General features: G+C 40.9%; 1 protein-coding gene across 1 annotated transcript; it reads right to left on the reverse strand.

Moving 5' to 3' along the window:
- Window positions 1-195: 195 nt before the first annotated feature.
- Window positions 196-4,820, reverse strand: LOC139456214 (aggrecan core protein-like). The gene is made up of 3 exons (XM_071237796.1): window positions 4,501-4,820; window positions 4,073-4,316; window positions 196-417 (listed from the first exon to the last, which is right to left on the reverse strand). The coding sequence occupies exons 1-3, from the start codon at window positions 4,818-4,820 to the stop codon at window positions 196-198; spliced, it is 786 nt and encodes a 261-aa protein (XP_071093897.1).
- Between the last annotated feature and the right edge of the window lie 12,169 nt (window positions 4,821-16,989).

Genomic DNA, 16,989 nt, shown 5'->3' on the forward strand with positions numbered 1-16,989 from the left:
AGGGTTTTACCTGGGTTATTCATCCCAGGGACTCAAAGCCTTCAACTGTAGGAGCCAATGTTAAAAAGTGGGGGTCCCAGGGAATGAAGCCTCGACTGTAGGAGCCAATGTTAAAAAGTGGGGGTCCCAGGGAATCGAAGCCTTCAACTGTAGGAGCCAATGTTAAAAAGTGGGGGTCCCAGGGACTCAAAGCCTTCAACTGTAGGAGCCAATGTTAAAAAGTGGGGGTCCCAGGGACTCAAAGCCTTCAACTGTAGGAGCCAATGTTAAAAAGTGGGGGTCCCAGGGAATGAAGCCTCGACTGTAGGAGCCAATGTTAAAAAGTGGGGGTCCCAGGGACTCAAAGCCTTCAACTGTAGGAGCCAATGTTAAAAAGTGGGGGTCCCAGGGACTCAAAGCCTTCAACTGTAGGAGCCACTGTTAAAAAGTGGGGGTCCCAAGGAATCAAAGCCATTAACTGCATTCATTCTGCATCTCTGTGGATATATGTTATGTTTCCGTTTTAAATTTTTATGTGTAACGGTTGCAGGATTTCACAACTGTTAGTAGAGAAATTCTATATGATGTTTCGGATGAGAGAGACAAAGTTTAGGACCTGAGTTACTAAGTAAAGAAAATGATGGCAAATGGGTTCAGGAAGTTCAGGATAGTAGAATGAAGATGTAAACCTGGCTAGCTGAGGACTACACTGCTTTTGAAACCTTCCAAATCATGCAGACTGTCTCCATGGTCTAATGGTAGAGCATCTGCACGGAGAGTGGAAGGTCAGGGGTTCGATCCTGGCTGCGTCATACCAAAAGACGATAATATATGGTACATGTTGTTACCCTGCCTGGCACTCGTCGCTAAGGGGCTAAACAAGGACTAGTCGACTCAGCATCAGTATACTGTGTGTGAGGGGGGTATTCATGTTAAACTGTGACATGGTATCTTACTATAAAATAGGCATTAGTCTGGACTAGTACAAGCAGACACATGCATGTGCATGCACATTGCTATATTAGTGCAGTAAACTTGGTCGCAATGTTAATCCCTATTTCAGATCACCTCCAAATCATGCATTGTATTTGTATTTGTATCCAGACTGCCAGAGACCATGCTCGTTACTTCACCATGTTTACAGAGCAGGCCTCTGATAAATGGAAAACATCCATCATGTTAATGATGTAGTTATTTTGAAGTTAATAGTTTAGCTTCTTCTAAAACTCCAAAAGAAATAAGATGTGTTTGACATAAATGTCTTAGTGTTGGGTAATATTTTTGACATCTGCATTCTGAAAACCTATGGAAACCAGAGGCACTGACTCATTTCACACCGGTTACATTGCTGTAGATAGATTGGATCACAAATTGCAAATTAGCAATGTAGCAGCTTGGTGGCCATGTTGATAATAACCTTGTCAATTTGAAGAAAATATCTGAACAAATACTGCTTAGATTTTGTGAAGGTCATACAGAATATTTAATTTTATATTTCTGAAATGGCTGGACATATGAAGCTGAAGAGGATTTTTTTGTCACTCACAATTACATGTACGTTGAGTCTCTGTTGAGCTTGTCAATTTAGACAGTTACCAGAGTTTGATTTTGTGACAGCATGGCCTATAGAAGATAAACATAGTGACAGCATTGATGAGTAAATGGGTGAATGTTTGTTCTTAACTAAGTTCATGCCAAAATATTTGAATGATTTTAAGTTAAAGTTAAATGGTTAAAAACTTGTTTGTTTTGCAAGATTAAGTCGTGACATTTAATATGGCTGTTTGGCAGAGACACTGAAAGACATCCAGAACATTAACAAAACCCTGTTTCACAAACTGTAGTGCCATGGCATGCCACTCTAATATCATCTTTACAATCACTTCATCATTGAAATGGAATGTTTGGGTAAAGTAAATGAGATCCAAACAGCCTCCAGGTTCACTGACAGAATGCTCAATATCTGTCACACATATAGGTGATGTAGCCACCACCCCAGCTGGAACTAAGTGAGTCCAGCAGCTTGATGCTCACATTATCAACCCCTGGTTTGTCTTGTCCAGACCTGATCACATACTGTCGTGATGTACCTGTAATAAGGTGGACTATGATGTGAACACCATTCATGCATGAGAGTATGATTTTTTCTCATATTCCAGAACTAAACAACTCGAGGACATACAAACTTGGGATCACACATTGAAACACTTAAATCAAACTTGGATCTTCAGCATGCTCATTGTCCCTACTGTCTCTTGTGAGTTGTGATTACCATGTGATGCCATGACAGATTGCTCTTCAGCAACCCATGCTTGCTGTAAAAGGCGACTATGCTTGTCATGAGAGGAGACTAACGGGATCGGGTGGTCACTCCGGCTGACTTGGTTGAAGCATGTCATCGATCCCAATTGCATGGATCAATGCTCATGCTATCAATCACTGTATTGTCTGGTTAAGACTCAATTATTTACAGACCGCCTTCATATGGCTGGAATATTGCTGAGTGTGGCGTTAAACAACAAACAAACAAACATGACAGATTACCTATAGTGATATGGAAGAAGCATGTGTTCTTTAACTTCTTTTGAACGGTACATGCTGATAATACTCTGGATGATTGAGGATGATGCAATGGTGTAGCAGAAGTTTGTGTAGGTTTTCCTTCCTACTTTCTAATATTTTCTGTTCTATCCAGTTCCCAGACGCAGACGCAGATCTGTTTTATTCCCCCTGCAGATAAATCGTGATCATGATGTGTAATGTCGACATAGAAATGTGTTTTGAGAGGAAGGACAGCCGATATTTGTTAACAAACTACCCCAAACCAAGTCCCAGACCTTAACTTGACACTAAATGTAGCATTGAACACTTATTCAAGAAGGAAAATTCATCAACAGGCTAAATCAACAATGATCAGACTTGGTAGATTTCCTTTTTAGCTAGGGCATAAAACCGCGACTGAAATCACCGTAGGCTACAGGAGGGTTGAATTGATGGCGACTTGGTGCCCAAGAACTATTACATGGCCAAATAGATAAGTTATGAATAAAGTGAGAAATGTTCAATAGATTGTCATCGAACATAAAATGATTTTGAAGTGGCAATTTTTCCTTGATTGATACAGTTTCCAAATCAAACACTTGAGACAGAATGAGTGGCTGAGGTTTAATTGTTATATTGCTGGTCTGAAAGGCAGACAGTCCTAAATATAAGTTTAGAAAACAAAGTACTGGGATTCCTCAAACTGGAATCCACCATAAAACACAAAATATATCAACATATGCATTTTCTGGGCAGCTGATTTGAGTTGTACAAAGTTAGGTTGTGTCAGTGGCCGAAATGAAAGTATTTCAGTGGTTTTATTGGTGGTACAGAGGCCACAGAGGTTTGATTTTATGCCTTGTGGATTTTTACCAATTCATCACTGGGTATAAGTTGAAATAAATGTGAAAATAACATGATATGGATTTTTAACATATTTTTGACATGATGTGCGTAATCCTGTGTAATCAGATGCTGCTTTAGAGGAATGGTATGTTGATTTACAAGTGGGATTCTTCAGGACATTCCATGCACAACTTGAGCTGGTAATTGCTCCACTTCATTCTATTTATTTCATTTTTGCAAAGGAGGCTACATTTTTGTATTTCTCTGTTTTCAATACTTATCACCTTACCCAGAGTGTGTGTTCGACTGAATGAATTTCATTTTCTTCTCTTTGACTTATATCCTTCTATTTGAGAATATATTAACAAAACACTAAAACCATATATTATTGTGATATATTCATCTAATGCTGAACATCAATGTGCTTGGGGATTTTGGGACAGAGATGTTCCATAGTACCACCTGCTGGTCCCCACAGATCCACAATACCACATGCTTGTCCTGACAGGTCCACAAAAACACATGCTTGTCCTGACAGGTCCACAGGACCACCTACTTGTCCTGATATATCAACAGGACCACCTACTTGTCCTCACAGATCCACAGGACCACAAGCCTGTCCTGACAGATCCACAGGAACACATTTTTGTCGTAACAGATCCACAGGAACACATGCTTGTCCTGACAGATCCACATGACCACCTACTTGTCCTGACAGATCCACAGGAACACATGCTTGTCCTGACAGGTCCACAGGACCACCTACTTGTCCTGACAGATCCACGGGACCACAAGCCTGTCCTGACTGGTCCACAGGAACACATTTTTGTCCTAACAGATCCATAGGAACACATGCTTGTCCTGACAGGTTCACAGGAACACATGCTTGTCCTGACAGGTCCACAGGAACACATGCCTGTCCTGAGAGGTCCACAGGAACACATTTTTGTCTTAACAGGACCACAGGAACACATTTTTGTGTTAACAGATCCTCAGAAACACATTTTTGTCTGAACAGATCCACAGGAACACATGCTTGTCCTGAAAGGTCCACAGGACCACCTGCTTGTCCTCAGATCCACAGGACCACCTGCTTGTCCTGACAGATCCACAGGACCACCTGCTTGTCCTTACAGATCCACAGGAACACATGCTTCTCCTGACAGGTCCACGGGGGAACACATGCTGGTCCTGATAGGTCCACAGGACCACCTGCTGGTCCTCACAGATCCACAACTACATGCTTGTCCTGACAGATCCACAGGATCACCTGCTTGTTCTGACCGATCCACAGGACCACATGCTTTTTCTGACCTATCCATAGGTTCACCTGCTTGTCTTGACAGATCCACAGGACCATTTGCTTGTCTTAGCAGATCCTCAGGACCACATGCTTTTCCTGACAGATCCACAGTACCAGCTGCTTGTCCTGACCTATCCACAGGGGAACACATTCTTGTCCTGACCTATCCACAGGGGACCACATGCTTGTTCTAACAGATCCACGGGGGGGAACACGTGCTTGCCTAAACAGATCCACTGGACCACCTGTTTGTCTTAACAGATCCACAGGAACACATGCTTGTCCTGCCAGATCCACAGGACCACCAGCTTGTCTTTACAGACCAATAGGATCACCTGCCTGTCTTAACAGATCTACAGGACCACCTGCTTGTCTTAACAGATCCACAGGACCACATGCTTGTCTTAACAGATCCAAAGGACAACCTGCTTGTCTTAACAAATCCACGACGGACCACATGCTTGTCCTGACAGATCCGGGGGCGGTCGGGTAGCCTAGTGGTTAATGCGTTCGCTCGTCACGTCGAAAGACCTGGGTTCGATTCCCGACATGGTACAATGTGTGAAGTCCATTTCCGGTGTCCGGTGATATTGCTGGAATATTGCTAAAAGCGGCGTAAAACCATACTCACTCACTCACTCCTGACAGATCCACGAGGGAACACATGCTTGTCCTGACCTATCCACAGGGGACCACATGCTTGTTCTAACAGATCCACGGGGGGGAACACGTGCTTGCCTAAACAGATCCACAGGACCACCTGTTTGTCTTAACAGATCCACAGGAACACATGCTTGTCCTGCCAGATCCACAGGACCACCAGCTTGTCTTTACAGACCAATAGGATCACCTGCCTGTCTTAACAGATCCAAAGGACAACCTGCTTGTCTTAACAAATCCACGACGGACCACATGCTTGTCCTGACAGATCCGGGGGCGGTCGGGTAGCCTAGTGGTTAATGCGTTCGCTCGTCACGTCGAAAGACCTGGGTTCGATTCCCGACATGGTACAATGTGTGAAGTCCATTTCCGGTGTCCGGTGATATTGCTGGAATATTGCTAAAAGCGGCGTAAAACCATACTCACTCACTCACTCCTGACAGATCCACGAGGGAACACATGCTTGTCCTGACAGATCCACAGGGGGACCACATGCTTGTCTTAACAGATCCACAGGAACACCTGCTTGTCTTAACGGATCCACAGGACCACTTGCTTTCCTGACAGATCCACAGGTCCACATACTTGACCTGACAGATCCACATACTTGACCTGACAGATCCACATACTTGACCTGACAGATCCACAGGACCATTTGCTAAAAACTATAAACAGAAAAACTATTGATGTTGGTGGATGATTTACAGGTGTAACACTATGCTATGAGTTGTTGGGAAACAGGTGTTTTTATGTCTTTGTTTTTGAATGTTTTGGTTCTTGTAAACTTTTAGAATTGTAACTTCATGAGACATGCATGGGCACAATTCTGCATTTACAATATCTAGCCTGTAGTAAGGTGGATGGTGTTGTCATGTTTGTTTTGTACAACCCTGTATGCATTGACCTTAACATTCTTTCCAGCAGTTTTGTACCTGATCAATCGTCAATTGCAAGTACTTCAGACCCAGACAAATTCAATAAGGTGTTGACATCCCACTGCCAGAAGAACTCAAATCATTCAACGACTTGGAAACTTTTCTAATAACCTAATTTACACCAGTGCAAATTTCAGTAACATTATTTGTGAAACGGCTACCATTAGATCACTGTATTATTCAAGGCCACGACAACCGTAATTCAGTGTGAGACTCAACCATTACATAGGACAATTTATTCCGACAGCACCATAAAGATATTTTCATATGTATTTGGAAGATTTAATGAAGCCCGAAGAACTGCTTCCCCTTGACTCCATGCTTTGTGGGGAGAGACAGTGTTCACATGGAGGAGTCTCTGTATTGTAGGGAGCACCTTCAAACATGATTTAAGACAGCGTTCACCTTTGTTATGCCACATTGTTTAGCCCACTATGGGGTATGACATTTAACCTTCACGGTTTTCTTCAGACAAGAATTTGATCTCGTTGATTTGCTCTTGGTTTTTAAGAAGGAAGATTCAGCTGCCCTGTTTTGTGTTCTTGACACTCTAATATCCCTCTCCTCTTCTCCTTGATGCTTTCAATTAATATGTGTCTGCCAGGATGAAACTCTTCCACAGTGAGACTGCCTTTTTCAAAGACAAGAGGTTTGGGGTTAGACTAACGCCTATATGGCTGAAATAATGCCGATCCGATGTTAAATTGTAACTAAATAACTAACATCTAGTCTCTGAAATAAACTTTTTACAGAAAAAACACCTGTTAAATTATAGTTATAAAATATGTTATAGAAAAGGAGCCATTAAACTTTATTTATTTTCAGAAACTACAGTAATCTAGACTTTCCAAATATTATAGACTTGGATGGGCTAAAATGGATATATTTGTTTCAGGGTCTCTATGACAGACAAGTTTGAGTTTGGTTTTGAAGGTTATCAAGACGGAGTTTAAAAGTAGTTTTGTCTTATATGTGCATTTTATTTTTTCTAAAATAAGAATTACTGTTGAACAACCCGTTGTATTGACCTTGAAACCACATTCTTAAAAAATGATAATAATGATAATAATAATAATAAAAGTATGCTCAAATGGCTGAATTATTTTTACCCCCGTCAGTGGATCAGTGTCACCTGATTTTTCATGCTCAGCTCCCTCAGGAGTATACAACCCAAGCTGCCTGAGAGGCACTAGGTTAACAGTCACATGGCCATCTCATCCTGCTGGTAACTCATTCACTGCTTGGTGAACAATGGCACAATTTGAACAAAGTTACTTATGCATGGAGACGCCATATGAGCTTCAGTGTGGGTAGGACCGAAGCCCTAGAAACTTTTGGCACAGGGTGGCACAGTCGTCATAGGCACTGCAATTTGCTGTTCCGGGTTCGAATCCCGGTTTTCCATGCATATGCTTTTAGGTTTGTCAGCACATACCTGTGCTTGTGTTTTTCCACCAAATTGGTAAATGTTTGAGACCTGCATCACTTCAGGCTTTCCTCTCACATTAAGCTGACACACTGTGATATAACTTGAATACTGTTAAAGCGGCATTTAACCTAACTCACTCGCTCACTCTGGAAACTGTCAGGTCATGAAGCCAAGCTGCCTGCGTTGTCTGAGCAGAGATCCTCTGATCCTGGGTTTGATTCCAGATTTGGCCTAACTGGATCTGGTCTGTATGCACTAAACCTATACATGTTGGTTTCAGCAAAGTGGTGAACATCTAAGACCTGCATCACTTTAGGTTAGCCTGCCACCTTAAACTCTCTCACTATGTACCATGCTGCAATAGCCCTTGTCCAACTCTGATGTACTTTCTCCTGTTGGGACAAAAGATACTTTTCACTCAATTATTCATTGAACATATATATAAGTCATAGTGTATTTCTTACATTTGTCATTTAATAGTAATGTGTTCTGGAGTTTAAGAGGTGGTCTACTATGCAACCAACACTCCAGCAATGGATGGTTAGCAAACCCTGGGCTACTATGCAACCAACACTCCAGCAATAGATGATTAGCAAGCCCTGGGCTACTATGCAACCAACACTCCAGCAATGGATGGTTATCAAACCCTGGGCTACTGTGCAACCAACACTCAAGCAATGGATGGTTAGCAAACCCTGGGCTACTATGCAACCAACACTCCAGCAATGGATGGTTAGCAAACCCTGGGCTACTATGCAACCAACACTCCAGCAATGGATGGTTATCAAACCCTAGGCTACTATGCAACCAACACCCCAGCAATGGATGTTCCATGCCTTAACCAGGCTTATGATAGGGCTAGAGCAAATATTGTTTGCAGGACTTGATTCTGATAATACTCCTTGATATTTGGCGCTCTCTGGCATCAGTGATGTGACGTCACAATGGCTAGACATCAGAGCCAAGGGAATGTTATTATTAAAGTCCTGTCAATGAAGTTTATTCAACCATTCATATTTCTGCAACAGTCTGTGAAATGTAGCAAAACTCTCAATTTCAGTAATACCTTCTATCCAGGTGTTCCCATTGGGGTAATAATGGATATTACTTTCTGAATATTCATATGCACCCTTCCACTGAGACGAAGGGTCAAGACTAAGAGATGTGTCCAGCTCAAGATCCAGTATACACTGCTGGAAACATGTAACATATTTGTCATTATTCTCAGCATGGATGTATTGCAGGTGAATAACTTGTGTGGGATATTCATCTTATTTCCTGTTGCTCATCATTCAAAATATGTTAACTCAAAGTGTAGATAGACTTATGATTATGATAGACAGATTGTGGGGCAGAATTAAACACCCCAAACCTGCTGACCCTATGGGGATTATGGGCCAGCAACAACACCCCTACATCCTGATCCTATGGGGATTCTGGGTCAGAATAAACACCCCTATATCCTGACCCTGTGGGGATTCTGGGCCAGAATATGCAGCCCTACTTCCTGTCCCTGTGGGGATTCTGGGCCAGAATATGCAGCCCTACTTCCTGTCCCTGTGGGGATTCTGGGCCAGAATATGCAGCCCTACTTCCTGACCCTGTGGGGATTCTGGGCCAGAATATGCACCCCTATATCCTGACCCTGTGGGGATCCTGGGCCAGAATATGCAGCCCTACTTCCTGATCCTATGGGGATTCTGGGACAGAATAAACACCCTTACATCCGGACCCTGTGGGGATTCTGGGCCAGAATATTGAGCCCTACTTCCTGTCCCTGTGGGGATTCTGGGCCAGAATATGCAGTCCTACTTCCTGACCCTTTGGGGATTCTGGGCCAGAATAAACACCCCTACATCCTGACCCTGTGGGGATTTGGGGCGAGAATATGCAGCCCTACTTCCTTATCCTATGGGGATTCTGGGTCAAAATAGGCATCCCATATTTTTTGTGAGACCGACTCGATTGTGTCTTTGCACTCCGACATGGTGGTTAGTTGCTCTCACTCGCTCGATTGATCGATCACTCACTCACTCACTCACTCACTCACTCACTCACTCACTCACTCACTCCTATTGTTATTGACCTAGATGCATCATCAAGATCTAGGTGAAGACAATTTAGAAATGGAAGTTTTCAACCTGGGCTAAACAAGATGGCCCAGTTGCACAAAGAGGTCTTGTATGGGAGTAGTGTGGTGTGGAGTCTGCACACACCGACATCCTCCTGGAAGAGGTTGGTGAAGGTGTAGATTTCCTGATAAACATAAGATAGCATCATCTCATCTGCTTGTCATCTCTCCATTAGCGCAAAAGTAGATATGTTAATGACTCTACTTACGACAACAATAGCAGTACTCACATTAATGTCAGTAGATGGTAAAGACATCAACTCAAAATTTCCTTGCCTCTTGGTCCATGGCACTTATACTTTAAAATGGGAAAGTCTTCTATTTTTCAAGTCTTCCACTTTTATTTGATTCAAGACTCAAGGATTAAAGGCATTGTCTCCAAAGGTATTCATCCCAATATGTTGTACACCCATGGATTTCAGAGGCAGAATAGGTCATCAGTACTGAAGCTGGTCCCAGTGAGTATTTTGTGGTGACCGATGCCTGTCTGATGTGCCATCCTGCCCCTCTAGCCAGTGGTGCTGCTCAAGCTACCAATCTCTGGTTCACCTGATCCAGCTTGTACCGATTTTGGCTTTCCTCCACAATAAGCTGAGATCAGTTCTATAACTGAAATACTGTTCAAATATATGCTGCACCCAAACACCACGACCACAGGATAGTTGTCTGCTCTATCTGAGCGCTCTGGACTTCATGCTTGTCTTAGGGGGCATGGGTGGCCCAGTCGTCTAAGGCGCCGCGGTTCGCTGTGCAGAGTTGCGTCCCTGGGGCACGCCAGAAATCTATGAATGTGGGTTCGATTCCCAATTCGCCCCAATTATGTTTCTAGGTTTGTCAGCACCATACCCGTGCTCGTGGGTTTCACCGAAACGTCTCAAACCTGCATCACTTCGGGCTTTCCTCTCACATTAAGCTGACATGCCGCGATATGACTGGAATACTGTTAAAATCGGCGTTAAACCAAACTCACTCATGCTTGTCTTAACAGCTATATGAAAGAATTATTGGGTGTGTTTCCTACTGACACCCTACCCAGATGGTACTTTCTGATGCTATCAAACACATCCAGGCTCCATTACTTTACTCGCCTGTCCTTTTCATGTACCCAAGGGGAATCCAGGTAAGAATATAGGTCCCAAGCAATCTATCCTGATCTTTGAGGTGACGAAATGGATCAGGTGGTCAGACTTGGTTGATTGCATGTCATCATATCTCAATTGATAGATGCTCAGGATGTCAGTCACTGGATTATCTGGTCCAGACTATTAATTACAGACCGCTGTCATATTGCTGGAATGTTGCCGAGTATGGCATTATACAAGATAGAAACAAAATCATATTCATACTAAAAGCTAAAGAAGATGGGGCGGTGGGGTTGCCTAGTGGTTAAAGCGTGGGCTCGTCACGACGAAGACCCGGGTTCACTCCCCACATGGGTTCAATCCCCACATGGGTACAATGTGTGAAACCCTTTTCTGGTGTTCCCGCTGTGATATTGCTGGAATATTGCCAAAAGTGGCGTAAGACCATACTCACTCACTCATTTTAGATAATTGGGCCATTACTAACTGATAAACACATATTTAATGGAGCCTCTTATCAACGCTTTGAGAGAGATTTATAGTTATAATCTGTTCATGACTTTTACGGCTGGATTAAGCTACAGGTATGAGTAACAACAAAACACCTTCCACAGTCTACTTCCTCCCAGTATGCCAGACATAAGAGAACAACTGAACCAGTTTGAAAGCCAATGATAATCTTGTAGATTTTTCCATACTTGTGTGTAACCTGATTGAATAAAGCGATTTTGATGGAAATTCAAGCTCTAAATCTTTATGAATTTGGTTATCAGCAAAAAGCAGTCATGTATGAAGAAAATAAGTTTTACGACTGCTTACAAAAGGCAGGTATTTTTTCGTAATTTTCTAAACAGCAGGACAAACTTGGATCATTCAGCAGCTGCTGCCCTTGATGTTACGGATGACAAATTTGCTTTTTAAAATGTTTTTGAAATATTTTTGATCTGCATGCTTTGAAGGGAGGCTTGTCATGGAGAATCAAGTGTTGCATGAATTATATGATTTACTTCTTTGGACACAGTCTCAACCATGCTAGGCAGTATATTACAGGGCACAGTTCAAATAACTGTATGTTCTATGGAAATTGTGAACACAGGTATTAAGGGTGTCATTATACAATGAGTACACCTCTGCATATAGACTTACTTTACAGGGAGAATACTTTCTCCTGCATGGAAGAAAGGTGAAATAGAGAAAGGCCGTCGTCTAATGGAAAAGTGAGTTGATCCTCTTTCTTTTCCAGTTCATGTGCATGCTGTCAAAGAAGGGAGGATTTGGGCTTTTCAGGTAAGAATTAAAAATAAATAATCATATCTTTAATGTTGGATTTCTCCCAAAAGGCTTTTTTCCAAAAGGATTGGGCAAAAAATTATGATTGGTGTCATTTAGATTCGGATGAAGAATGCTAAGTAGCAATTTGCATTTTCATCAGTCTCCAAACTTGATTGTCAGGATTTTTAGAAATTGGAATGTTGGCAAATTCAATTTGTGTATGAATCACACTAGATGGCCATAATGCAACAAGCCCTCACCTTTCAATTTGGATTAATTCCCTATCTCGTGAAAATATGCAACAATTTTGATGATAGCTTCGGGGGACCAAATTATCTGTCATTGCAACAAATATGAACTGATACGAGCCGGCTATAATTTCACAAGATCTTGATGACAATAATTATGAAAGGGGCCCAATATGAGCGTGTCACTAATCTGCAGAACGCGCACAAGTGCCGAAGCACATGTTAATTGTTGCTTTTGGAGCATGGTGAAATCCAGCTCCTGATTGTCACTTTGTGTGACGGCATGCGCATGCATGTCCTCATTGTCCTGTTCTCCATCAAAGAGCACATGAAAGTCAAAGCTGGGTCTCTCTGAATAAATATGGTCTCTTTTCAAGTGGACACTTCTAATATTGAAACCCAGCTGTGCTCCTTTAGGGGCCCTGTTTGGTTTCTGGGGTCAAGCGGAGAACATGAAACGAAACCCTTAAGAGATGCCAGTGTTGCCCTTTGAGCACTTTCTGACAAAATGGAGATTTTCCTTTTAACAATTGATTATAATAAATCATTAAACTTTACTTTAATACCACATCAATCTAAATGGTAATCTGCTTTAGGCCTAATGTATGTTTTTTTCTGATTTTGCATTTTTGTAGAAGAGGATTCAGAAATTCTGTTGGCTTAGCCATTAGACTTGGCTTTAGGCCAGTCAAGGTTGATTATAATGTTTCACTGTGTCTCGGATTCAGCGTAGTCACTGGCCCAACTGATCTGTATTGAATAGTCTGTGTAGTATTTTTAAACCTACAGTTGGATGCTAAAGGGTTGCTGATAATGTCCATCATCAATAGTAGGCTGACTACCTTTAGACTGCATGCATGTCTTTGGATATCTATTCTAGCAGTTAGTTGATACCTTTGAAGAAACTCAGGTAACTTTTACATGGGCAGTAAAAATAGTGTGAAAGCCACCATGGTAACCAGTGAACTAATGAACGACAATATTCACTCACTCTCTCTCCTGTTGTCATTTTTTAAAGATATACTGCTCTGTTTTTCTAGGAATATTCTGTGTCCAGGTGGGTGAAAGTGATCTATTGTCCCATAGTATTTGATAATGCCAAGGAACTGATGCATTTTCAGTTTCATGACAAGTCATAAATAAACACTGGTATATTTAATTGTTTACTGAAAGGATCAAAGCCATCTGAACTGTATTGAGATAGGGTCCAATCTTTTAATATTCTCTGGAGGCCTGGGATGTTTGCAAGACAAAATGTTTTTTTGGGTACTGCTTCAAAATATACTATGAGTTTCTTTGACATGAGGAACTAAACAATACTATTTATCAGCATGATAACAATATCCAGTATTTTTTTTATTTTGAAAAACCTTTCAATAATTTCTGGATTTAATAAAAAATAATTCCCCACTCCTCAAAATTCAAATTGTAGGCCCCTTTTCTGTACGGGTAGTTAGAGACAAGCAGAACACAAATGTCAATATTAGACCAAAGTGTCAATTAGGATTCCGCCAGGACCATTATGTTTCATAATCCTAAGTAGTATTTCAAGTTAAAGGAGTTGACAATGTTTCACTTTACTTTGCAAGTTTTAACCTTCAAGGTGTCATAGCTGTGTTATCTGCCCCCTACAGGGCGTTGTCTGGCCTTCATGACCTTGCCAATTCAGTGGTCACAATTGTTGACCCGTTCTCAACTGTGTTTCAAATGAAGTCCCCAAGGACTGTTTCAAGTGGTCAAAAGACAGATCCACTTGACAGAGGATATTCCAGGAACGTCAAGGAGACTGGAGAGCTGCAGGGTTGATATTAGATGGGGAAATTAACTCCGGGACTCCTGGCCAACCACTGTGTATTAACATCTTCTAGTGGAGTGGATTGGTCCATTTGTTATCTTCGGTATGAATGGTGTGGCCAGAATAGCCGTTGAGAGGCTTGATGAATCAGAAGTCAAGTGGCAGAATTATTCATGAAGAAATATTAATTAAGATAGATTTTCATAATGATTTGTCATATTCAACTATACTGACACATGGAAAACACACAATCTACTTTAACATTTTAACATGCATCAGACATGATGTGTTTTTGTGCTCAAGACCATCTCGACATGCATTGAATGAGATTCGAACCTGCATGCAACATTGGTGTGTTTGATTATCTGGTGCCGAAATACCCAGAACAACTTTATTTGACTTTAGCGGCCATTTTTCCAAAATGGCAAAAATTTGATAATGGATTTTCAGAGTGTGTCAATATATATGGTGAGGTATTTTATTCCTATATTTCAATATTTTTTAAGTCACATGAGTAACATTTTGAATGATGTATTATGTATCTCTTCGCATTAAATATGATCATTTGAAGCTATGTAAGTATAATTCTGAATATGATATACTGTATATTTCTCAACATTAAAAAATCATAAATCATTTGAAAAAATTCTGAATATATTTCTATATCTCTGAACATGAAAACATCATTGTAATCATATAAAGTCATGTTAGTCAAATTCATAATATGATATCTGCAATCCTTTCCAAGATAAATACATAAAATTCAACTTTTTTTTGCTTCCATGAGAAATTTGAAAACTGTGAAATGGCGAGGTAAGGTAACCTGCATAGTGTTTCCAATCAATAAGTCTCTCCTTCTTTGCCTGTAGTATTACACAATTGAACCATTCTAACACAATCTAAAGATGGGCGTCCTGAGTCATTGTGATAATGACAGTAATCAACTCTTCGTCTGACGGTGGATCTGTAACATGGACTGACAACTAGCCTCCAACTACATTTACCCTTGTCAAATTATCTCCCTTGAATACACCCTAGGCTACAAAAGGTCAATTTCTTGACCAGAATTCCTTGTATTTCCACAGTTAATGAGAATTATGCAAACATAGTTCTATTTTTAATTATGACAACATCAAGTGATGTCCAATTTGGTTTTGACGTTCTGTATTTTGAAGAATCTGAAATTGGAGTTAAAAAGATAAGTGATTTTTTTGTTGGCATCAACTGGATTGCACAAGGCACCGACCATTTCATTTTCAGAGTGGGCTCTGGCTTTTTTGTTTGAGGCAAATGACTTTTCTCTCGTGTTTTAACACACTCAGTTTATTTTACTGTCCATGAACGTGAGTGCTTTTTTGCCATTCATGTCACAAAATACAGACTTGTCTGATTTATATGTCTGAAAATACTATTTTAACTCTGACTTCATGATCGGAAGTTGAATTTTCTGATTTTTTTTCAAAAGAACACTGTACATTACCATGGCTTTCATAATTTTTCTCTGAGCAATGTATACTTTTTTCTGTATGATAAATAACAGGGGAAAAATTAGGTTTGAGTGTTCAGCAGGACTCTTTGGCAGCCATATTTCACATGATTTTGATTTTTTGTTCACCCCAGGAAGACACAGTCATAATAGAAGTTTTTTAGGGTTGGCAAAACATGTTCACATCATGGGTATCAAGCAAAGTCAATTATTGATCCAAAAATCATGTTTTTCTTTTTCATTTTTTGAGGACAATATTGTGATTTCAAAATAGTCATCATTGTGGCATGGCTGCTTCATATAAACGTTTTATTACTGCTATGCTGTACAGATATTATTTAGAGTGAGAGTGAGTGAGCGAGTCAAAGATTAAAGTCTTGTCGTCATTAGTTCAACCATATTATGACATGTGTCATTGAAAATCTCTGATTCAAGGATTGACAATAAAACCACACAATTGTCTGAGTTATTTCTTTCAAACTGAAATTGCTGGAACATATATGTCACCTTGACAAAAGTACTAGGCATGCCCAGAAACCTTTGATAGTGGGTTTGAATGAAGGTTCGCCCTTATTATGTTTCTATGTTGCCAACACAATGCCTGGTCTAGCATTCAGTCCCAGAAATATAATTATGTTATATGAAAATATGCATCTACGAAATAAAAAGTAAAATCCAAGTGGAGCCCAGAACAATGATAAATTTCCTAGAGCTGAGGCAATCTAGACTTGCCAAATCATTCTAGACTTGAGTTGGATTCAGTTTTAATTTGTTCTCGACCCATGAAGATCAGGGTTAGAATAGGTCTTCAGCAACCCATGCTTCCTGTAAAAGGTGACTATGCTTGTTGTTAGAGGCGACTTACGGGATTGGGTGGTCAGGCTCGCTGACTTGGTTGATGCATGTCGTCGTATCCCAATTGTGTGGATTGATGCTCATGATGTCAATCACTGGATTGTCTGGTCCAGATTTGATTATTTACAGACCGCCGTCATAAAGCTGGAATATTCCAGAGCGGCGTTAAACAACAAACATCATCATAATTCAATTTGTTCTCAAGGGTCTGGGAGACAGAGTACCCTTTAACCTGCTGGTGAGTTTCGCCAAAGTGGTAAGCATCTTAGTTTGCATCACTTTGAGCTTTTGTCCCAAATCAAGCAGACATGCTGTGATATAACTGAAGAGCTGTTGCAAACAGTGTTGAACCTAACTCATTCAAAAGTACCACTGGTATTCAGAACACTTGTATTCGGGTTACGCACATACCATTTGTGATTTATTT

This window comes from Haliotis cracherodii, unplaced genomic scaffold (assembly GCF_022045235.1).
Source record: "Haliotis cracherodii isolate W230 unplaced genomic scaffold, xgHalCrac1.p SCAF_1, whole genome shotgun sequence".
Taxonomy (NCBI): Eukaryota; Metazoa; Mollusca; class Gastropoda; order Lepetellida; family Haliotidae; genus Haliotis; species Haliotis cracherodii.